The sequence below is a fragment of the Monodon monoceros genome, unplaced genomic scaffold, assembly GCF_005190385.1.
Source record: "Monodon monoceros isolate NGI ecotype Baffin Bay Population unplaced genomic scaffold, NGI_Narwhal_1 Super_Scaffold_20, whole genome shotgun sequence".
Classification (NCBI taxonomy): Eukaryota; Metazoa; Chordata; class Mammalia; order Artiodactyla; family Monodontidae; genus Monodon; species Monodon monoceros.
Window position 1 is genome coordinate 51793420 of NW_021703777.1, and position 24974 is coordinate 51818393.

Consider the following 24974-nt stretch of genomic DNA (forward strand, 5'->3'; position numbering starts at 1 on the left):
CTTACCCTTCCCCCTCCCCATGTCCTCAAGTCCATTCTCTATGTCTGCATCCAGAATAACTTTTTTAAAGATAATATGAAGTGCTGGCAAGGATGCAACCAGAGCTCTCAGACATTGATGGTAGAGATGTAAAAAGGTGGGACCACCTATGAGAAGAGTTTTACAGTTTCTTATAAAAAGTTAGACACATACTTATATGACCCAGTAATCTCATTCCTAGATATTTTACCAAAGTTAAATGAACACTTATTTTCACACAAAAATCTCACATGAATATTTATATAGCTTAATAATTTCACAAAACTGGAAACAACCCTAATATATTTAAATTGGTGAATGGATAAACAAACTGGTACCTCCCTACAGAAAAAGACTATTCATAAATAAAAAAGAGTGAGCTCTAATACACAACACTTGTGTGAATTTATACATTATAATGAGTGAAAGAAATCAGTCTCAGAAGGTTCCATACTGTGATTCCATTTATATGATATTCTGGAAAAATGTTAAACTATAGGAATGGAAACAGATCAGTGGTTGCCAGGGATTGTGTGTGAGAAGAAGGGTTGACTAAAACGGAAGAACATAGGGCTTTTTTTGAGATGATGCAACTTTCTGTGTCTTGATTGTGGTGATAGTTGTCAAAACTCATAGAACTATACACCAAAAAGAGAATTTTATTTATACAAATTAGGTAATTTTTTAAAAGAAAGGAAGAAAAATAACCCCTGTACATAACATATATCACACTTGGAATCATTCAGTTCACAGTTTCTTCTATATGAAAAGCTCCAAAAGGGCCATACTTTGTTCTCAACACTAAGAATTCCTAACCCAAGTACATGCAGCTACCCTTCCCTCCTTAACTACTCCGAGTTCTCATGTGAGAGAACATGGGCTAACCTCCTCCAGGATTAGAGACCATGAAGAGAGTGGTTCAGCCAGCCCCAGCTGACCACCAGCACCAGATGTGCGAATGAGCCCAACTTGGACCATGCAGCTCCAGTCAAGCCACCAGCTGGTTATAGTCCTGTGAATGACGCCAAGTGAGACTAGCAGAAGAACTGCCCAACTGAATCCAATCCAAACTGCTGATGTGCAGAGTCGTGAGCAAATAAAACGGTTGTTGATTTAACCACCATGCTTTAGGGGCGGTTTGTTACACAGCATTAGATAACTGACACAATATCATCCATAGAGGAGGCAAATTATATTGGAGCCCTCACCCCTTTTTTTAAAAATTATTTTAGAGATGTTACAGGAAATCCTTTCATCTCTGGGGGAAAAAAAGAAGCATATTAATAGCACATTCCCAGAGATTTCTATTAGGTGGTATTTTCCTGCATAAAGCCCAGGCAATGTATTATGCTGACATATCTATAATAACATGTTCATCCTTTGTGGTTATATTTTAAGGTAGAGAAGGTCAAAGATGAGAGGGAGAGAGCTGACGGGACCAATAATCTGTAGTTGACAAAGTGAGACTAAGGGGGGACATGGTGGCAGTTTTTAAATATTTGATGGGCTTTTTAAAACCATGTGTTGTTTTAAAGCCAAAAGTTGTATTAACATGTATAAGTTAAAGGAAGAATGTTTCAGACTCAATAGTAGAAATAATTATCTAAAATGAGAGCTGACCAAAAGTGAACTATGCTGCATTAAAAATCAGTGGGGTGACTGTCATTAAGAATTTACAAACTGGTCACATCTTAGAGACGTTTTCTGTATTGAGTGTGCAGGTGATTCCTATACAGAATGGGACACTATACTGGATAATTTTCTAAAGTTCCTTCAGACTCTAAGTTTATTGAAATTATTTGGCATCACAAGAGTCGTACCCATGTTTTAAAACTTGGACCTTTAAAGCTTGCCGTCCTTTTAATTAGTGAGACTTGCCAGATATGCCCTGATGCGGTAACCAAACCAAGTTGTTTTGCCTCATAATCTGTAGATATTTTTTCTCTCCTGCTTACAGCTTGTCAAGTGACCATGTGCACCAGGGATTGTTTCAAAGGATGGAAAGACTGTCACATCCAGCCTGCCCTGCTTTGCCAAAAACTGGACTACAAACAGGGCCAGCTTTGTGGTCATGTGAACTGTGTACTTGCACTGGGTCTCATGCTTGGTTTAATGGTCTGCTACCACTGTTTTGAAATTCTTAATAACTTATGAACAAGGGGCCCCATAGCCAATCCTAACTACGATCTTCATCTGTAGTTCCTCACTACCCACCCACTACTTGTTATCTTGCACTCTGCCTTCTGCCTTTACAGTGGAATAAGACCGCACTCTCAAGTCATCTATTGCCTACTAGCCAATCCCCATAGTGTCCCCTTAATCCTCATCCATTTTCATATCTCCAGCATCTGACATTGTTGACAGACCATACCTTTAAATTCCCTGTTTGGTTTCTGTGACTCTGTATGGCTTTCTTCTCATCAAATTTGTTTGATAAAGTTGAGTGGAATGATGGAATGAAGTTAATAGTCACAATACATGCCTCAGGATTTTTTTCTCTAGAGTGGGCCTATACTCTATCCACCAGGATTTATTGGTACTTCCCTTATTTTCACAGGGTCAGTGACAAAATGATTTCCAAATGGATAAATTTAAAGGCTGAACTATATAATCCTACCTGGTTGGTATTACAAATCATATGTAGGTTTCTTTGTTGTTGTTTTGTTTTCCTTTTCTTAATATAGCAATGAAGTGAAGAACATACCAAGGGTTTCATCAGTTGAATATATAAATGGTCGTAAATTTCCTCGAGTCTCCTTCACGAAATAATCAATGACGCTGAAAAGATTTGGGAGTGTTACCTGTATACAGAGAATAAGAGAAGGTCAGTGTCACCTGTGTAAGGATAGAGTAAGAGAAAGCTCAAATGAAATTTAATGGAGATTACCGTGTATTTCCTATCCTCCAGAAAATCGTGTCAATTCCTCACTTCAATAGCTTACTGAATGGCCAGGGTTTTACCTACCCATGCATTTTCTTTCTCCTTTATAACCGTATCTAATTCCCTATAAAGAAATTACCCCTTTCCTATTGTATACAGCTTGGTGGACAATAATTACTCACTCTGCTCTTTCCCAGTTACTGTATGAGAATGTGATTCAAGTTAGGCCCAAAAAAGCTCCCTTCCTGAAATTTGAACTTGAGTAGAGGATCAAGAAAGCAGATTCCTAATCAGACGATGCTTAGTACAAGTAACTGCTTCCTAGTCCCTGAAGGTTTTCTAGCCTTCCAGTCATTCTATGGGCTTCCTATGTTCTTAAGTTCTTTTTTTTGCTTGTTAGCCATAATTGCTTTCTTCTGCTTGAAACTAAAGACCCCTTTAAAGCCAGAGAACTTAGCGTTTTAATATCTCATTGTAACAGGCTAATTTACTTGGCTAGGAGTAACTAAAATGTCTTGCTACCCCCTAAGCCAATATTTTTTGACAAGTAAAACCAGGTTAAACCTGAATATCCCTGGTAAACTTAAAGAGGAAAAAGAATTCACAAAATGACAACCTGGTTGAAGGGTAGGATTGAGGAGTATGAAAGGTGAAAGAATAATCCAGGCTGTTCACTTTGTGTACACTGGGGACTGTTGGGGCTAATGACAGATAAATGAGCCCCAGTTCACCTGTTGCAGAGGCACATTCTTCCTCCCCAACCATTGTTTCCAGTCACTTGGTTATTTGGATTATCCTTCAGCAATCTAATTCTCTGTTTCCGTCATTAGAATTTCTGAAAAAGCCCAGTCAGGCGTGGACATGAGAACTGACAATCTCTGGGAGGCATTTATGGCAAAGATGTAAGTGGGGTATATGAAGCAGCTGCTGTCTTGCTCTTGGTAAAGGTCTGCGCTCTAAGGGTTATGGCCAGAACATAAGAAATTCAACACTACACTCCCTTTCTCTGATCAATACAATGGGCCTGGAGAGGCAGAGGAACTAGGAGCTCAATTTTAGAGAAGATACCATAAACATCTTCAAGACCTATCGAATCCATTTAAGTGATAGCACTTTCCTGACTCAGTCTTCCCACCACTGCAGCCTGACATTACAGATGCTTCCTTTCCCCAGCATCCTGGACCACAGGCCACATTACTTCATTGTCATTGGCTGAAACCAGTGTAAATACCAGTTTTTCCACCTGTATAATAGATGTTACCTCAGGGTAATGATAAAGATTAAATTAGATGGCGTGTGTGAAGTATTTGGCTCTGTGCCTAACATAGTATCGAATGGTTATGACTACAAGTCAGTTGGGGTAGGAGAGGGGTTGAATACAAGGAAGAAATCCTTTCTTCACTACTTGGTACTATTAAGAGGGGAATTTCTGAACTTCTGCATGGTGGGTATTAAAGGACCAGGCATTTAAAGATTTTTTTTTCCCATTAGAAATAAGAACATTGGGGGCTTCCCTGGTGGTTAGGAATCCGCCTGCCAATGCAGGGGACACGGGTTTGAGCCCTGGTCCGGGAAGATCCCACATGCCACGGAGCAACTAAACCCGTGTGCCACAACTACTGAGCCTGCGCTCTAGAGCCTGTGAGCCACAACTACTGAAGCCAGCGCTCCTAGAGCCCATGCTCCGCAACAAGAGAAGCCACCACAATGAGAAGCCTGTGCACCGCAACGAAAAGTGGCCCCCGCTCTCTGCAACTCGAGAAAGCCCACGCACAACAACGAAGACCCAACGCAGCCAAAAATAAATAAATAAATTTATAAATAAGCACATTGGAATACTTACATACTTCTAATTAGAAGATGTAAAATAGATGCTTAACAAAAATATTTTTCTCTCCCTGAGATAATTATATTGATAAAGATCTTCAGAGAAAGAAAGAAGTGGAAAGAATTGATAGCAGATGATCTTCTACTCTGCCTCCCCCACCTGCTCCTGCATCTCATTTCTCACCCTGGATGTCTGCTACCTTCAGGGCCCGTTAACATGGCTGTTTTTCACCAGCACTATGTTCCTAGGCAAGGAGTCTGCTTTCCCAACTTACTTTGAATTCTATAAGGTAGGTTTGGGAGGAAGCAGGAGAAAATTAATCAACAAAAAGGAAATAGTTACTTACAGGTTTTTCCAATTCAATAGTGTAGTTTTTTCCTATACTCATCAGTTTGTAGTGCTTGATTCTTGGCAGGCTAAAAAAAAAGAAAGTTCATCTTCATTTAAGTATACTATTGGGTCAAATCAAAATAAAGTGAGTATAAAATATCACCTGTACAATATAACTATGTTCCCATTACTCTAGTTTTCTATGTCTCTTTTTGGGGGTTTATACACTAGGGATATAGGAAACCTGGGTCATTGAGTGGATGCATGAGAAAGAATGAGATGAAAAAAGGAATCAAGAACTGAAAATCTTTCAGGCAGAAACTATTTTTTTAAATGCCAGTAATTTATAAAGTAGACAATATTATAAAATCCTATGTAGGTATATATACATCAAATCTATATTCTCTATATTAAAAGGGAAGTAGAAAGAATTACTGAAAGCAAATTACTTTCTTCATCACTATTCCTATCAGAATGCCCTCAATAGCTGTTCTTCCTGCTAGCCATATACCACCGTAGATAATCTGCCAACTTCAGGGCTGACTTAGAGATATGGAAATGGTAGGTGTTTAGTATTATACGAACATGTAGGTGAGAATGTAAGTATAGTAGATGAATCCTAATGTCTTCCTCTTATGTAGTGACATAGCACTAAATTATTACCACCCTAGAGATATGGTATTTTTTTACTAGAACTGCTTAAGAATAAGGAGCACATTCAATTCACTTTTGTACTCCAGCGTTAGGCACACAGTAAATATTTATAAAACTGAATTTTAAAAGATATTTGGGGGACTTCCCTGGTGGCGCAGTGGTTAAAGATCCACCTGCCAATGCAGGGTACACAGCTTCAAGCCCTGGTCCGGGAAGATCCCACATGCTGCGGAGCAACTAAGCCCGTGCACCACAACTACTGGGCCTGTGCTCTAGAGCCCGTGAGCCACAACTACTGAAGCCCACACGCCACAACTACTGAAGCCCACGTGCTTAGAGCCCGCGCTCTGCAACAAGAGAAGCCACCACAATGAGAAGCCTACACACTGCAACGAAGAGTAGCCCCCACTCGCCAAAACTAGAGAAAGCCCGTGTGCAGCAACAAAGACCCAACACAGCCAAAATAAATAAATAAATTTATTTTTTAAAAAAAATATTAGGAACCCATCTAATAGTGCTGTTTGCTAGAACTAATTTATACTGAGAGCAGAAATCAGTATGTTTGCCTTGATTCATATGGCAGTAGTGTCAGGACCAAGACTTTTTCTAATGTTGAAAAGTTAATAGCATTTATTATGCCTCCATTGCTTGAAAGATGAACTAATTCAACATCTGTCCAGTTTACAGAAGCTGCCTGAGGAAAATTGTTTATCAGGTTAAGTTTTTCTACAAGGCCTCCCACGTTCTTTTTCATCACTCCTCTCTCCATTTCCAGGTCACATTCCTCTGGGACTGAACTACAATTCTCCTTAAGGGACTCTTTCATCATCTACTGTGATGTCCAAATCTCTTAATTGGATGTCACATTGGAAAACAGCTAATAATTTTTTCCAATCACTTTAGAGCTTTATTCTCAAAACGTGGGATAAAACCTAACCAATCCTCTTCCCTCCTAAGGAAAACCAAAAATTATTTCCTAGTGCTGAACCTTCAGGAATCAGCCACCGGCTGGTGAAGGAAAACTTCGGATGGAGGAAATCCTACAAGTACCCTCTTTTGGGGTGGCTGGCTCTGGCCTTGTCTTCATCTCTACATGAAAAGACCTTTATAATCATACTCTTGAAAACTCTCACCAATTCCCATTAGAATTCTTTTATTCCTATGACATAAGTGATTATTATTCCTTGAAGACTGATAGAAAGCTTGAAAGGCATGGCCTTTATAACCAGAAAGATCTAGGTTCAAATTCTGGTTCTGTTGTATGAGCTCTCTGAGCCTCATTTCTTCACCTATAAAATGGAAATGGTGATGCCTGTTTCACAGTGCTGTTGTGAATAAATGTGTGAAAAATCCTTACTATTGTACAATGTCTGTCACATGTAGACAGTAAATTATAACTATTTTTTACTACTTTTTAAATGCATTTTTTTAACTTAGTAGTTTCTGTAATTCTCAGTTAATTCACTTGTAAAACATGGAAAATACTGTCTGTCTCAGTTTTTATTGTGCCTGAAGGAAATGTTTGTCAAGCACTTAACAGAGCACCCACAGATGTACCCCGTAAGTGGGGACAGTGATTGTTAATAATAGCCATCATATCATCATCATCATCCATGGCAAAACTGTGGGAGGAAAAGCAGCAATAGTTAACAGAGTCTCTTGGAACTTTTGACTAATAGGACTAAGTGCTAAGGCAGAAAATAAGGTAGAAAAAAATTCCATTGAAGTCACTTAGGTTTTGACTCTCATTTCAGACCTGTGTTTTTCTTTCATATATTTTTTCCAAAGGAATAAAGAGGGGGAAAAAACTAGATTGATAAAATTTGCTATATTGAGGTTTCCTATTACAACCTCAAAAAGGAAGTAACCTGTCTTTAAAAAAATATATGTGGCCTTAAATATGGTTATAAATACTGTTCTTAACTCCTGACCCCAATTTTTGCAGAGGAATGAATTTTGGGTAAATATTTTCTATCGCTTTCTTGGCTAATGGCTTTCCAAAGTGTTTATACTTCTAGCTTGCTACGTACTCATAACAATTTTAAGAAAACAAAACCAAATTATGAAGTTTGTTGTAAGAATAGCTTTATGTCTTATGAATTCACACACCACTGGACTGGGTAAAAGTGGATGATATTTTGCATCAAGAGAGGAGTCACCTGATAATTTGCCATTGAAGGACTTTTGCTTCTTCCTGAAAACTAAAATCTTTTCTCCCACAGTTGATTTGTTAACAGATGGAGATAATTTTACTTTCAAGTACTGCTTTGTAAACCAACTTGTCCTTTTTAGCTAGTGTTTTACCAGGCACACTGGTCTAAACTTGCATGGCTGAACATTTCTCCTACAACCTGTAAGAGAGTGAATTGGTTTTGTGGGTAACACAGGTGCTTCCTAATAGTCTAGATTTCTGCCAAAGTCTTTACAGACTACTGCAATACAGTCTAACCAGCTAAACTTCTACTACTCTCTACAATTGCTATTCTTTAAAATTGTGACCTGTTAAACAGAATATATTAAATCCAGGCATTTCAAAAGACCTATTTTAAGGCATTAGAGAACACATAATGATAATCCTTAACATCATAGATATATCTGGCTCATAAGGAATATTTGTGCAAAAACAGTTAAAGTTTTTCCTAGCCACTTTCAGATATAAACTATTCCCCAAAGCCTAAATAAGCACGTACTGACTCCAGTGTTAGAATGCTCTAGTTTGACCACTCTACCTCACTCCTTGCTTTCTAAATATAAATGTTTCTTGAGAGTGGAGGGATGATCAGTTTTATGAAATGTCATAAACTTTTATGACTATTAGCTGTACAAGCATGAATTTCTATGTGAATTTAAACTGGAAGTATGTTTACTAAAAATAGACATGTAATTTTGATATGAACTCCTTTGCCAGACTCTAATGAGGTTAAATATAACTTAAATACAATACGAATAAACACTGTGACATTAGATCTATATCCTAAGTATAGAAACTCATTGCATTTGGTCACAACCCATATTTACAACAGAAAACGCTGTTATTTCTCATAGCTCACTCATGCGGAAAATGCAAATCAAAAGTTGGACTAATTTAGACCACCTTAAAAGAGATCTTGCTGCTATTGTGCAGGAAATATACAGTCTTTAAAGAGCCATTAGATCTCAGGACTTTGTTTATTTCATGCAGAACAGTAGCACAGGGTTCACATACAAATGGATCAAACACTCAATCCAACCAAGAAAAGTATGAAAGAAAAAAGTCACTTCCTTGTGTGATCTAATTTAACTTTCAATCAGTTAGATTAAATTTCTTTTTTAAAAAATCTGTGAGAGCTGCATAGCACAGGGAGATCAGCTCCGTGCTTTGTGACCACCTAGAGGGGTGGGATAGGGACGGTGGGAGACGCAAGAGGGAGGAAATATGGGGATATATGTATATGTATAGCTGATAACACACCATTGTAAAGCAATTATACTCCAATAAAGATCTTTAAAAAAAAATTTTGTGAGATAATTTTTTTTGCTAATTAAGAATTATTAAAATCTTTTTAAATTTCATTTACAAAACCTTAAGGTGGCTCAGAATAAAACCCAAAAGATATGCAGTACTTTATTAAAAAATATGTAAAACGTTATTGAAGGGCATTAAAGAAGAGTTAAATATTGACACACAAGAGGACAAGATCTCCAGGTAACAATATGGACTAATCCAAAAGCATGTCCTCAGGGTAAACATGAAGTTGTGGGTTGGTGAGTACAATATATCACTTCCATAAAACTTAAAAACATAAAACAATGCTATACAATAACCGTGGGACAAACATATGTAAAAAAAGGAGAAAGTAACCCAAAGTGTGTACCTTCCCAGGACAGTGGTTGGGGGTGGGGAATGCGTATGGCGGGAGGTGGCCAGATATGGAGTGTTTGGCTTGTCTCAGGGAGGATTTGAAACACGGCAGTCTCAGCTTCAGATCTGACGCTAACAATTTCTCTAGGCTCTATGCCAAGTTCGTGGACTGCTGGTGGAGAAGGGCCAGAGGCTCAGGGTACCTGCCTCCCACCCCAACCCCTACCGCCGCCCTCGAGCCAGCTCCTAGCTGAGACCGGCTCCATCCAGTCACTGCCCTGATCAGATGCTCCGCAGGTAAGAGGCGGGCCCAGGAGCCACCTCGCCATGGACCTGGGTTCAGCTGTATGACTTTGGGCAGGCTGCTGCCCTCCACAGCCTTCATTTTCGAATTGTAAAATGGGATGGTATGTGGAATAAATTTGAATTCAGTTTTGTAACCTCTTATTTTTTAAAGTGGAAGTAAACAGTTAAAAGACATTCTGTATTTTATGTGATATTCAATTTCCTAAACCCAAAAAAGGACAGACTCCTTTACCAGGATATACTAAATAGAAAATTTCACTTTTCTCCCAGGAGTTCTTATAAGCTCACTGATATTTAATGCCAGTCATAACTTTTATTTATTTTGGATTTGTTTCAAGGTAGCCAATTAAATTATAAATCAAGTAAATTATCATGAATAATCCATGGTATTCTATCATATTAGTTGAAAAACCCTTAATTCCAAATGTTAGCCTATAATAAACAGAAAAAAAATGAAACCACAATATGATTAAGCTGACATAGATATTCATTGTGGAAAAATACACACACACAAACACACACACAGATTCTCTTACTTCACACAGACTCAGGATCTGATTTACCATCTAACATTCTTGCCACATGGCTAGTGTATAAAGAAAAGTCTCTGTATATATGAAGTAATTGGCAAGTGAATGAAGCTTCTTGGGTTGTAGCTCATACTAGCATTGCAGCCACATGCCATAATTTTAATTTTGTCCTATAAGTGACTATTTTCTTTTTACTGCCTTTATTCACTTGCCAGTGTCTTCATATTTAATCTATTTAGAATTATTGATATTTATATATGGATCAGTAGCTAGATTCCTAGATAGATGTGTTATAGCTAAAAAAAAAAATAGAATATTATTCACAGAAAGAATGGCAAATTCAAGAATCAAAGTTCTGTTTAAGCTCTTATATGAAAGATAATCATGTACTGAATATTTTCATTTAGGACAAAAATCACTATATTTCAATTATATTATCAGTTGTAAAAATGTTAACTAAGCCAGAGTCCCTATTGAAATGCAAGTTTTTATAGACTCTGAGGGAAGGAGTAGACTTTAAAAGATACAATCACCATGCTACACAGAAAAATCAACTTTTGCATGTAAATGTTACTGACTTTATCAAAGGTAAACCATTTCACTAGAAAGAAATTATCAACCTTAACAAGAGGCTCCTAAGTGATTCTTTTTATAGAAAAGTCAGATTATGTCACTTCTTTATTCATCAGAGGCCAATGGCCTCTCATTATTATTCACAGTATAACCCTTTTCCCTACAATGACCTGTAGGGCTTAGAGCTGTCAGCCCTACCCCCACCTCTGGAATCTCATCTCCTAACCCTTTCTCCTTGCTCACTCCACTGTAGTCCCAGTGGCCTCTTGTGTTGTTGTTGGTTTTTTTTAAACTCTAAGTGTTTTTTTTCTTATTTTTAAAAAAATATTTATTGACTTATTTATTGGCTGTGTTGGGTCTTCATTGCTGCGTGTGGGCATTCTCTAGTTGCGGAGAGCGGGTGCTACTCTTCGTTGCGGAGTGTGGGCTTCTCAGAGCACAGTCTCAGTAGTTGTAGCACACGGGCTTAGCTGCTCCGGGCATGTGGGATCCTCCAGGACCAGGGCTCAAACCCGTGTCCCCTGCCTTGGCAGGCGGGTTCTTAACCACTGTGCCACAAGGGAAGTCCCTGGCCTCTTGTTTGTGAACAACCCAAGCCTTCTCCTACCTCTAGCCTTATGCACTGGCTGCCTGGAATGCTCTTGTCCTACATATTGGTATGGTTTGTTCCCTCACTTCCTTCAGGTCTCTGCCTAAATGTCAGTTAACAAAGGAGGATTTCCTTGACCACTCTATATTAAATAAACAACAAGAGCAACCAGAAAAAATTTCTCTCTATTATCACCTCTGAGAGTTCCCATCTCCCTCATCCTGCTTTATTACTTCCATAGACCTTATCATCATATACATGATTTTTTTTTTTTTTTTTTTGTGGTACACGGGCCTCTCACTGTTGTGGCCTCTCCCGTTGCGGAGCACAGGCTCCGGACGCGCAGGCTCAGTGGCCATGGCTCACCGGCCCAGCCGCTCCGCGGCATGTGGGATCTTCCCGAACCGGGGCACGATCCCGTGTCCCCTGCATCAGCAGGCGGACTCCCACCCACTGCGCCACCAGCGAAACCCCTGCACTTCTTATTTTATAGTAAATATTATAGTCAATGAAAAGTCTATTTTTTCAGCAGAAAAAAATTTGGCAGTATATACAGTACACCAAGATGCTGAAAGATAATATCTCTGAGTGGTGGGACAAGGAATAATTTTAATTTTCTTTCATTTATCTAATAAATATGCATTACTTTTTTATTGAGAAAAAAAAGAAAAAGAAAAAGCAGTCTAGGTGCCTTTTAACCTATCAGTCCATCAGTTGTCCCTGGTTTCAGCTGAGTGATGGCTAGCAGGTTTCATTGATTATAGTACAGAAAGAATACACATCAGAACCTGATGTCAAAGATGGTACCGGGACAAGTTTCATTGACAAGAAGATGAAGATTCCAGGGTTCACAGTCTTAGTCACAGTTTTCAACAATATAAGAGTTAAAAAACAAATGTAGGCTGTTGCTGACTTCAGGATGTTCTGTGCATCTTCATTTCCAACAACACCTTACCACTTTACACATGTCTTCCTCAAAGTACGAGCCCAAGACTAATCACTGATTGATCAATTGAATAAAGCATTCAGGTATTTTAAATCTTTGGTATAATTTCCTGGTAGAAACTCAGTCAATCATAGAGTTGCATGGTGAAAAAGCCTCTTTCCTTCCTTCTACATAGCAGTTTTATTTAGGTTTGTTCTTTGGAAAAAAATCTATTTTGTCTAAAGGTGTGGGTGGAGGGAGATTTCCTGTGTGGTAAGAGGCTTGGTTCAAATCTGCATTTTGCATTTTGTGATATGACATAGAGGAAATGTGACATGTACTCATAGATATACTGTATATCCACAAGACAGCTTATTGTCCCTGGTTTAACGAGTCCAGTGACTAACTCTCCTTGATAATTAGAAATTAATTTTAACAATCTAATAAGTAAACTGAAGTTCATGGTGCACTTACGCTGGCATAGGGTTCAGTACATCCACATAATCTTCATTTGGTTCCTTCCCTTTTTCCAGAAATGAACTCAGTGTCCACTCTGTCTCAATTCTCCTTTTCTTTTCTCTAAGGCTTCATGCAGTCTAATTACTTGCCCAGGAAGGAGTGACACATGTAGGGGAACTGACAGCTGAAACCAATTAAAGCCGTAGGCAAACAAGAAAGACATCAGAGTAACTGGTTTTAGCAAAGATGAGCCTGTTCTGGTCCTAAGGAGCTTCTGTTACCTGACAGAGGTGGATGGATAGTATCATGAATAGAGGATCTTGGTGTTTTAGAACTGCCTCTAAACCAGCTAGAACCTGCACAGGGCGCCTGACTAGAAAGAAACTTTCCTTTTGATCTGGTCCAAAGCTAAGTATACTCACCTGGCACCACAAGCTGATTCAAGTAACATCAAACCTCTCATTTTTTATTCTGAGCTCACTGGATCTCACTGCCAGGGAAGTCCTGGAGCGCCTGCAAGTTGCTCAGCTGTCCCACAGATAACCTGGAATAAGCTCCACCAACCATATGGCAACATGGGGTCAAGATGGAACTGTTCTTTAAATGACTGAGAATCAGCAATGAGAGGTCTATATTTTCGTGTGTTTGTGTTTGTATTTTGAATTTTCACTCAGACATTAGGATTATGATACTGCTCTATTAAATTTTTAAAAAATCTTTTCTAGAAATGTGTTTGGATTAAGTCACCTATATTCTCCTGATCTATATTCATACCCCTAATTTAGACTTCATTATGACCAGCTATGTACTCTTAGAAGTTATAATCTAAATGGTAGAATATTTTTCTTCATGTGACACAACCTAGCCTATATTTTGAGGCAGCTGTGTCTGAATATCATCTTGATCTCCAGAGTGGGGTGCATGCTTTCCAGGGGGTGTATAAGAAAGTCCTTTGGAGTCTGGGAAGAAAACACTAGAACTTCATTTTCTATTTACACATTATTTTATTAATTCCTATTATTGTTTATATTTTATCACATGTGTGTATATATATGAAATTTGAGACTATCCTTCTGCATAACTAATAATCAGTAAGTCTATTTCCCTTATATACCAATCCTGAAAAAAATAATAGAATGAGGAAAAACTAATGAAGCAGCTGTTCCTTATTAGTTACCTATTATGTCCCAAGAATTATGCTATTGCAAATCCTCACAGCAATGCTACAAGATAGGTATTGTTATCCCTACTTTACAAATTTAAAAAACAGGCTCAGAAAGATTAAATAACTAGTCCAGAGTCACATAGCTAGAAAGTTGTGGAACCAGGACTCAAACTCCAGTTTAATTAATTCAAAAGCAATGTCTCTGCACTTTGAACTATAGTCTGTGTTTCTCAAACTTCTACTAAAGTTGCCCTAACAACAGCATGGTATAAATTTATATACAGAGTGATCTGGGAACATAGTAAAAGACAATATTTATAGAGCACAACATTAGAGGCAAATTGTTATCTTTTGATAATTCACATGAATTTTATTTTAATTCTGTACCATATCTATGTACATTATAATTTTAAAAATAATGCATTTTATCCTTACCTCAAGGAAAAAACTAAGAACAAATCTTTTTGGCCAAAATGTCAAGTATAATTAGTGTTCTAGGAAGATGCACCCCAAGTTTTTTCCGGTGCTTTTAGTGTATTCCTTGACACCTAATCACATACACTTGGTATGTCTGTATCCCAGTGTAAGAAGTGCCAGGCCAAACACACGATGATGCCTTTCCACAACAGAGGGAGGGAATGTGTTTCTCCCTCCCCTTAAGCCAATATGCCTTTCACATATCTAACGGGCCCACTCTTCTACCTTCCTATGACTTTCCTACATGGTAGTTGACCCTCAAACTTTTACTTGTTTTTGGCTGAGAGAAAGAACCAGCATCCATCATCTTGGTAAAGTGCAGTCCTTATTTCATGTGAATGCAAGGCCTTTACTTAGAAACTAGCTTTGGATAAAGTCTGTATTTAACTGAACCTAACAAACATTGGAAGTTTTCATGTCCTCTAAGAGTATTAGAAAACATGGTGCTCCTTAGGGAGCTGGTTAGTTATCAAAGTACTTCATGTTTATTAGACAGTTGCTACAGTAGTTTTATTTAAAATAATGGTAGTTATTTAAAATAATGGTAGTTAACAAAAACAAAAAAAACAAAAAATAATGTCCTTCCTACCTCTGTTATTGTGAGAATGAAGCCTCTCCATTCTTCCCCACTTTCTGTGCTCTCTGTCTAAAGATGTAGACAAAAACAGATAAAGACAAAAAAAAGAAAAGACATGAATGACTATGAACACTAATACTTTTATTAACTTCAAGTAACTTTAGAATTTCATATGATTGTTTTATAAGTCTCGAAATAGTGTAAGCCATCAAAACCCGGCAAGATTGACAAAATGCATATTCTTCTATTGAAGCACATTGTTTTAAAAAGTCAATTGTATTTTTAAACCACTTACAATCAGTTAAAAGGAAGAAATAATTCATTTTTCTTTGTGCTTAGAATTATTAATGTGTATTTGTTATGAAATATTTCAATAATATTTTCTTTTGTAGGAAGTACATAGCTTTAATCTGTTTGCTTATTAAACAAGTAAAATTTTACATATTAGCTCGAAAAAATTTAAATGTTAGCACACTTATTTCTTTAGTATGTCAATTCATGGTTACTCGCCCCATTGGTATTTTTTTTCTTTTTCTTTTTTTTTTGCGGTATGCGGACCTCTCACCGTTGTGGCCTCTCCCGTTGCGGAGCACAGGCTCCGGACGAGCAGGCATGGCTCACGGGCCCAGCCGCTCCGCGGCATGTAGGATCCTCCCAGACCAGGGCACGAACCCGTCCTGCATCGGCAGGCGGACTCTCAACCACTGCGCCACCAGGGAAGCCCCCCACCATTGGTATTTAACACTAACTGGCTTTAAGTTTGAGGCAACCAGGTAGGACCAATGTAGTTACTTCCCATTACCTTAGTAGTTAGTAAGTTACCTTAAAAACTTCCAATTCTTAGCTCTAAATATTACTAATACAGCCAACATTTATTAAGTGCTTACAAGTGTTACTGTTCTAAGCGCTTCACATATATTAGCTGATTTAATCATGACAATTTTGCAAAAAGTACTCTTTTTAAAATTTCATTTTATAGATTTATTCACTTAGCAGATACTCACTGAGTGTCTTTAAGTTCTGGGCACTATTCTACGTACTGGTTTACATCAGAGAATAAAACAAAAATACTTATTCTCATAGGGTTTAGGGTCTAGCAAGGGGCAATAAATAATAAACATAATAGTGAGTAAATGTTATAGTGTCAGATGGAAATAAATGAGAAAATGTAGAGAAGAGTTAATAGAGATTGGGAATGCCATTAAGGGTTTGGGGAGGGGAAAAGAGTTGCAATTTTAATAAAGTGGTCTAGGTAGGCCTCAGTAAGAGGGTTACATCTGAGTAAAGACTTATGGGTGAAGAAACCAAGGCAATAAAGAGGGTAAGTAAATTGTCTACAATTACACACTAACAAATAAAACAGCTAGAGTTCAAATCTAGGCATTTGATTCCAATCCTGTGCTTTAAATCACCACATCAGAATCATCCAGGGAGCTTGCTTAAAATGCAGATTCAGAGGCCCAGGTTTGGGGATGTGGCCTTATATTTCCTACATACAAGTGATTCCTGGTACACTAAAGCTTTATGACCACTGCTTTCAAGGTTAAATCCAACTACATCTTATTCAGTTGCAAGTTATTCTCTTTATGTTGTAGTTGTTGGTTGACTTTCCTTGGCTCACTTTCAATGCCAATTCAAGAAAAAAATCTTTTCCTATATAGGTGCTGGGTATACAGTGGTGAGTTTAACAAACAGATCTCTGCCTGTGTGGAATTTAGCGTTTTTTGAGATCATGCTTTCACTGCTGAGGGCACGCATTTAATCCCTGGTCAGGGAACTAGGATCCGATAAGTCACATGGCATGGCCAAAAAATAAATAAAAATACAAATAAATAAACCAAATTAACGGAAAACCAGTTCAACAGCCACTGTAAGTTGCTTTGGTTTGTCAATTTGCAAGTCAATTAATCCGTAATATACCAATGTTCAAATTATGTCTCCCCCAGCCCCAAACCTACAAAATGGCAAAAATCCTGCTAAGATATTATTATCCAGTTAGACCTGTCCACAACTTCCAACATCATTGTACCACTGCACCATTATAATAGAAATCCTCTTATAGAGATCTCAAGTTTTAGGTGGTGAATAATGAATTTATAGGTAAGAAAATGTAGCAGAAAAAGTGTTTGGGCAGAGGGAGGGAAGCCAATTTTGCTAGTAACCAGATCTAGACCTTGAACAAACCAGTTAACTTCTCTGGGACAACAGCTTCGTCACTTCTTGTCTGAAGAGCTGCAATAGGCTTCTTTCCAAGCAGCCTCTTACTTTCCACTCTTTTTCTCTCTGAATCATTTACAATGTAATCAAGTTATTCCCCGGTTTCAAACATTTTAATGAATTCTCAGTGCTTTCAGATTCATTCTTTTATTTTTTCATCAGCACTAAATATTTATTGAGCACTAACAATGTGCTCAAGCATCACAAGGTCATTTGTAATAGGGCCCTTTTAAATCAAGACTCCTTAAAAATACTCTCTCTTCTAGTAAATTTGGTTACTCCCAGTTGTCTTAATACCTCATGGTCTTTCCCATCACCTCATACCTTTCCAATCACTGTACACCTTGCTTCAGTACTCTTCCTTCTTCTTGTTAATACAACTCCCTACTTATCCTTGAAGACCCAGATTGAATATATCCTTGTCTATGAAGATTTCCTGAAGCCTTCCCCATCCCCAAGAGGAATGTTTATCACTCTCACCCTGCATTCCCATAGCATTTTATGCATTTTTAATTACAGTGTTTGCCCCATTGTATTTTAGTTATTGGTATAGCCTCTGCATCAATAGGATACGAAGTTTTTCAAATACAGGGGGTGTGTTGAAGTCAAGGTTGATAAGAAGTAGATTGCAGTAACCATTTATTAAATGAATAACTTCCAGCTGAAAAGTTTTATGATTCTAATTTGGAGAGTTCTTAGCCTCCACTGTGACAGGAGTTTCTTTTTTCTGATATATGTGAACATTGGTTGACATATGATTCTTTTGTTGCCATGTATAACAATCATGTTATTATCAAATTCTTGAAAATACACCAAAATCCAACTATTATAGCCATCATCAGCATCTGTGTCACAGGAATTTGCTATACATCAGGATATATGAAAAATATAACTGAAAACTTTGAGTGAAGTATAATGGATTAACTCATATAAAATCAAAATCTCAGTGCTCTTTTGAGCCATCTATGTTATAAAACAATTAAAGTGAATGAATGCACATTTTTAATACTATTTAAGGATCTCTAAAATACTTTACTATCCATTTGATTCAATCAGTAAACATGAATAGGAGCCTCCAATCCCTTTCCAGTACTTCTAAATTTCTGACCTTTGTTTTACTTAATGTTTATTGACGATTTATTGTCATTTGCATCACAATTCATTGCAGTAAATTTTGAAGATATGTGAACTGTATACATTTATGTTTACAATCCATAAGTGAAAACACAGCTTTAATTTTAATGATTATGTGAAAACTTTGTGCCATAGTGAGTCATTATTACTCAGAAAATGTTTCTGCTAGGTCTTTTGGGACTGAAAAAAAAAAAAGGTAAAGAATCACTGTTAGCAAGCAAAGTGACATTAGTAGCTGTCAGAGTGGTTTAACTCGCTAAACTTATTAACTGTAGGTTGGTGCCTTACCTCCATTCCAACCCCTTCTAGTGTGTCATTCTTTACCACAAAGACTGAAAAGCTAAAAACTACATTTTCCAGACTTCTTTGCAGTTAGAGAGGGCATGCATTCAATGTTGGCAAGGCGGAGGAGAGACAGAATTCATTCTTTCCCAGCCTTTGGTTTTCCTATAGGCGATCACGGTCTGTAGGCATCTGATTTTTCTGTGGCAATGTTATAAGAAGTCCCAGTGTCTGATCACTAGTTTCACGGGTGTTGGTAGTCAAGGCATGGAACAGTGGTTTTCTGATAATGATCAGTGTGAAGTACAGTGTGCTTCTGAAGCCAGAAGCAGTAAGAAGGCTTCTTGCTCAGGAGGTTTCTTATCTGTGGTGGCTTTCTTGACATGGCAGTTTTGTAATTATGGTGGCTTTCTGATTATGCCGTGTCAATATGGTTCTGCAGACTCCAGCATTAGGACCAACTTCCCAGTTTTCAGTTTGCTTCATGCAGCTGGCTCTTGGTGGGTCAGTTCTGCAGTGTATCTTTGGGAATCATTCCTGAAAGCCCCAAATACATTATTTCTCCATCCCCCCCCAACAATTATGTAAGCAGATAAATGCCTAAATTAACTATCATGAATTTATGTAATTTACCCCAGATCAATACAGTTTTCCAATGTCTATAGGAAGAGGTGAAAAGTTATCCTAACATTGGAGGTGCTCCATAATCTAGTTCCATTTTGCAAACATAAGCACCTTTTCAATATCTCACAAATTTTCTCTGTGTCAACAGCACATCATTTCTGCCTCACATCTTTGCTTGCAGTTTGTCTTCTTATTTCTTTCATCTTGTAAATCTCTTTCTGTTAGGTATTGCCAGCAAGCTACAGTTTTGGCATTTTATTGTTTACAAATTTCTATAGGCACTTGAATTTACAAATATCTTATATATCATTTCCTATGCATACTTAGCTTAAAATAATTTATTATTTTCTAATTATAAGTGGAAAACTTATATACGTCTCAGACAATATAAAGAAACAATGAAAATCACGTTATTTCACCATCCATACCATTAGCACTGTTTGGATGGGTACCAGTCACTTTTTTGGCACTTTTTCTCTATTTGTATATATTATGTAATCAAGTAAATACTGTAATGATACTTGATAAACTGCATTTTTCAAATAATGTATCCAGAGCACATTTCCAGGTCAATAAGTATGAAGGTACATTATTTAAATTTTTGCCCAGTACTATCAAAGTAATTTAAGTCTTTGCAAGGTTAAAATTATAATGCAGAACTATATCAAACTTTTGAAAATGTAAGTATGTTTTAAATTACAAAAGCTCCTTTTTATGAGATAAGAATTACATTGACTAGAAGTAAACTAGAGGCTACAGAATGGAGACTTAAAGAATAGAGATTTGTTGTCCCCCGTGTTCCTGTTAAGAGAAACAATGTATATATAATAAAGTATAATTGCAACTAAGAATCAAATGGTTGGTGCCAAGGTAACTTAGGAAACTTAACACTGGTCAGTTTATACAGCACTTTAAAATTACCAACTCAGTGCAGACCTTTAAGACCCTGTGCATAACATTGTTTTTTGTTTTGTTTGTTTGTTTGTTTTTGTGAACGTTGCTGCCACATATCTGCATATTGCAAGCATACTTTATTAACTTGCCAATTACAGTCCAGCAGAACCTTTGAATCCGAGAAAAATTTTGTCAGAAAGGGCTACTAAAGTGATTGTACTTAACAGATGGAGTAAGAACATGAAGAGTAAGGTCATTCTCTTACATCAACAATAGCATTATAATATCTAAGAAAATTTACAATTCCCTGTCATGCGATAATCGATATTTTAGTTTTCCACTGTTGCTTAAAGCTCTGTATAGCTTCTTTGATCTGAACCAGACTCTGATCAAAACTCACACATTGCATTTGGTTGCTATGTTTTTCTCTCTCTCTGTCTCTCTCATGTTCTTAATTTTTCAAGTCAAGTTAATTGAGGTATAATTTACAGCAAAAGTTACCATTTTTTGAGGAGCACAGTTCTAAGAGTTTTGACAAATACATATAGTCAGGTAACCACCACCATAAGCAAGATATAAGTTATTTCCACCACTGCAGAAAGTTCCCTCCTGGCTCTTTGCAGTCAGGGTCTTCTTCCGCCATGACATCATCCTCTGGTAACCAGTGATCTCACTTCTGTTCATATAGTTTTATATAGTCATGTACAGGTACTCATACAGCAGATGGCCTTTGATGTCTGGCTTCTTTCACTTAGCACGATTTTTTTTTTTTTTTTTTTTTTTTTGCGGTACGCGGGCCTCTCACTGCTGTGGCCTCTCCCATTGCGGAGCACAGGCTCCGGACGCGCAGGCCCAGCGGCCATGGCTCACGCGCCCAGCCGCTCCGCGGCATGTGGGATCTTCCCGGACCAGGGGACGAACCCGTATCCCCTGCATCGGCAGGCGGACTCTCAACCACTGCGCCACCAGGGAAGCCCGATTTTTTTTTTTTTAATATTTATTTATTTGGCTGTACTGGGTCTCAGTTGTGGCATGCGTGCTCTTGGTTTTGGCATGCGGGATCTAGTTCCCTGACCAGGGATCAAACCCGGGTCCCCTGCATTAGGAGAGCAGTCTTTTTTTTTTTTTTTAATTAAAAAAATTTTTTTTATACAGCAGGTTCTTATTAGTTATCAATTTTATACACATCAGTGTATACATGTAAATCCCAATCTCCCAATTCATCACACCCCCACCCCCACCCGCTGCTTTCCCCCCTTGGTGTCCATACGTTTGTCCTCTACATCTGTGTCTCTATTTCTGCCCTGCAAACTGGTTCATCTATACCCTTTTTCTAGGTTCCACATATGTGCGTTAATATACGATATTTGTTTTTCTCTTTCTGACTCACTTCACTCTGTATGACAGTCTCTAGATCCATCCACGTCTCTACAAATGACCCAATTTCGTTCCTTTTTATGGCTGAGTGATATTCCATTGTATATATGTACCACATTTTCTTTATCATTGGGAGCTCACAGTCTTAACCACTGGACCACCAAGGAAGTCCCTCAGTATGTACTGAGATTCATCTGTGTTGTTGTGTGCCTCAGTAGTTTGTTTTTACTGCTGAGGAGTATTCCACAGAATGGATGCATTGCAATTTATTTATTCATTCACCAGTTGATGGGCACGTTACCAGTTTGGGTCCATTATGAATAAAGAAAATTTTAAGTTGTAATTGCAACTATGTTATAATTTCTAGAACAAACTGATTTTTGGAGTGTCATTTTTAAGGTCTATTCTTTAAGATAATTTTAACAGTTACAAATTTGAAATTATCTGCAACATAAAATCATAAGTAACTAAAAGTTTCTACTTCTCTTCCAAGCTAAATTTCTGTATACCTTTTTCTCCATATACACATCTAATACACATAGTTCCATGGATACATAAACACACACACACACACACACACACACACACACACACCCCTTACATAGATAAGTAGTTGTGATGGAAAACTTCAAGATTTTAGTCAGCTGTCATGGCAATGCAGAGGGATTGATCTTAATGTTTTTTTTGGAGGGGAGGGGCCTGTAATGACAAATCTGGGTTTTATAAACATTACTCCATCAACTAGCAACCCTATTTTAGGATGCTAAAATTATGGAGGGGCTAGTAAATACTAAGACAGATGCAGAGGGAACTGAAAAGTTTGGGAACTGTGGAATCCGCATAACTTTTTATTTTCATAAGGGTGCAGCTCCAATTTCTCTCTAGAACAGACCAGTTCATTACCTACACCCTCCTGCATTATATACCAGTATGTCATTTCATTTCAAGTTTCTCAAAATACCTCTGAGAGTTACTGTTTCCAGTGGAAGCTGGGGGATATAATTTTACACGTGGAACTTTACATCTATGACTGTGCTTGCTAAAATTTCTCACTGAGAGTATAGTGATTAAGTGCTCAGTTCTGGAGTCAGAATGCTGGGGTTCATCCCCAGCTCTGCTGTTTAATGGTAGTGTGATCTTGGGCAAGTTACTTAAAGACTGTCCCAGTTCTGTTGTCTGTAAAATGTGGATATTAGTCGTCTTTTCTCATAGGAATGTTCTCAGAATTAAATAAGTTACTTCATGGAGAGCGTTTATGACAGAACTTGCCATACAGTATGCACTCAATAAACGATAGTGTATATTATTAACTATTCCAAATGTGAGACCAAATTAAATAATGTAGTCTGGTTGGCAAAACTTCTCCTAGACCAAGTATAAAAATCTCCATAATATTGATAACACCAATAGCATTAGTTATTGAATTCTCACTGTGTTCTAGGCATTTCAACTAGATCTTAAAAGGAATTAATCCATATCTCAACAACTTTAACGTTGTTCCCATTTTACAGACAAGAGAGTTGAGAAACTTATAGGTTAATTAACTTGCCCATTATGGCAGAATTAGTGGAGTGTGGAACTCGGGCTTGTCTGATTTCAGAGTTAATTCTCGATCCCTCTTTCCTACAAAAAAAAAAAAAAAGAAAAAAGGTCTTAGCAGGTGATAACATTTGTTAAAGCATTGCAAGTTTTAAAAAATTTATTTGCTCAACTCTTGGTTAATGAATTTATTCAATAAGTAATGCATTTTTATTACCTAGTTATTGACTATATTCCCTACACTGTACATTTCATACCTGTGACATTTACTTTGCAACTGGAAGTTTGTACCTCTTAATCTTCGTCACTTATTTCTCTCCTCCTCCCACACCTCTCCCCTCTGGCAACCACCTCTTTGTTCTCTGTATCTATAACTTTTTATGTCTTAAGTTTGCTCATTTGTTTTGTTTCTTAGATTCCACATATAAGTGAAATCATACAGCATTTGTCTTTCTCTTGTCTGACTTACTTCATATAGCATAATACCCTCTAGGTCCATCCCTGTTGTTGGAAATGGTAAAATTTCATTCCTTTTTATGGTCCAGTAGTATTCCATTATTTATATATGTATATAAATATATATAAATATATATATATATGCCATCTTCTTCATTCATTCTTCTGTCGATGGGCACTTAGGCAGCTTCCATATCTTGGCTATTGTAAACAATGCTGCTATGAATATTGAGATGCATAAATCTTTTTGAATTAGTGGTTTTGTTTTCCTTGGATTAAATACCCAGGAGTGGAATTGCTGGATCATATGATAGTTCTATTTTTAATTTTTTGAGGAATAGCCATTCTGTTTTCCATAGTGGCTGTACCAATTTACAGTCCCACCAACAGTGCACAAGAGTTCCCTTTTCTCCACATCTTTGCCAACACATGATTTTTGTTGTCTTTCTGATAACAGCCATTCTGACATGTGCTTGCAGTTTGTCTGCAAGTGATATCTTGAGTGATATCTCCTTACGGTTTTGATTTGCACTTCCCTGATGATTAGTAATGTTGAGCATCTTTTAATGTGCCTATTAGCCACCTGTATGGCTTCTTCGGAAAAATGTGTATTCAATTCCTCTGCTCATTTTTTAATTGGGTTGTTTCTTAGATGTTGAGTTGTATGAGTTCTTTGTACATTTTGGATATTTACCCCTTATTGCATATATCACTTGTAAATAACTTCTCCCAATCAGTAGGTGGTCTTTTCATTTAGTTTATAATTTCCTTCGCTGTGCAAAAGTTTTTAGCTTGATTTGGTCCCATTTATTTATTTTTGCTTTTGTCTCCCTTGCCCGAGAAGAAAGTAACCCGTTTTCTGATGTAAATTCCCTTGAAAATTTTTATTAAATCATAAAAATAGGTCATAGTTTCTTAGAATCATAAAATGGTCAGGTCTAGTCTTCAGAGCATCTAACTTAACTTTCCTATTATGTAATTAAGGAAACTGCCAGAACGGTGCCAGAGCTTGTCCTACATGACATAGCTAGTCCACTGAGCAGGTTTCAAGACTCCTGATTTAGGACTCCTTTCAGGACGTCACACTTAAATGATATATACTTACACAGATCATTTTGTTGGCAATGCCTCACAAAAATATTACCCACATTACCCACATATTTGGAAAAAAGAATACCTCATCCATCACCATTTTTACTGTACCATTATTGCTTTCAGAGATGATGCATAAACCGGCTGGGGTGTGGGTGACGAGCCTACACAGTAAAACATTACTCTTCAAACGTCTTCTGCCTCTT

General features: G+C 37.5%; 1 protein-coding gene across 1 annotated transcript; it reads right to left on the bottom strand.

The window, feature by feature from the left end:
- Positions 1 to 1241: 1241 nt before the first annotated feature.
- STAP1 (signal transducing adaptor family member 1) lies at positions 1242 to 24868 on the bottom strand. Its single transcript, XM_029234702.1, is given in 7 exon segments — positions 1242 to 1276; positions 2723 to 2819; positions 5074 to 5143; positions 12950 to 13058; positions 13061 to 13118; positions 15166 to 15222; positions 24854 to 24868. Coding segments are annotated over 7 exon segments (441 nt in total).
- Positions 24869 to 24974: the final 106 nt, after the last annotated feature.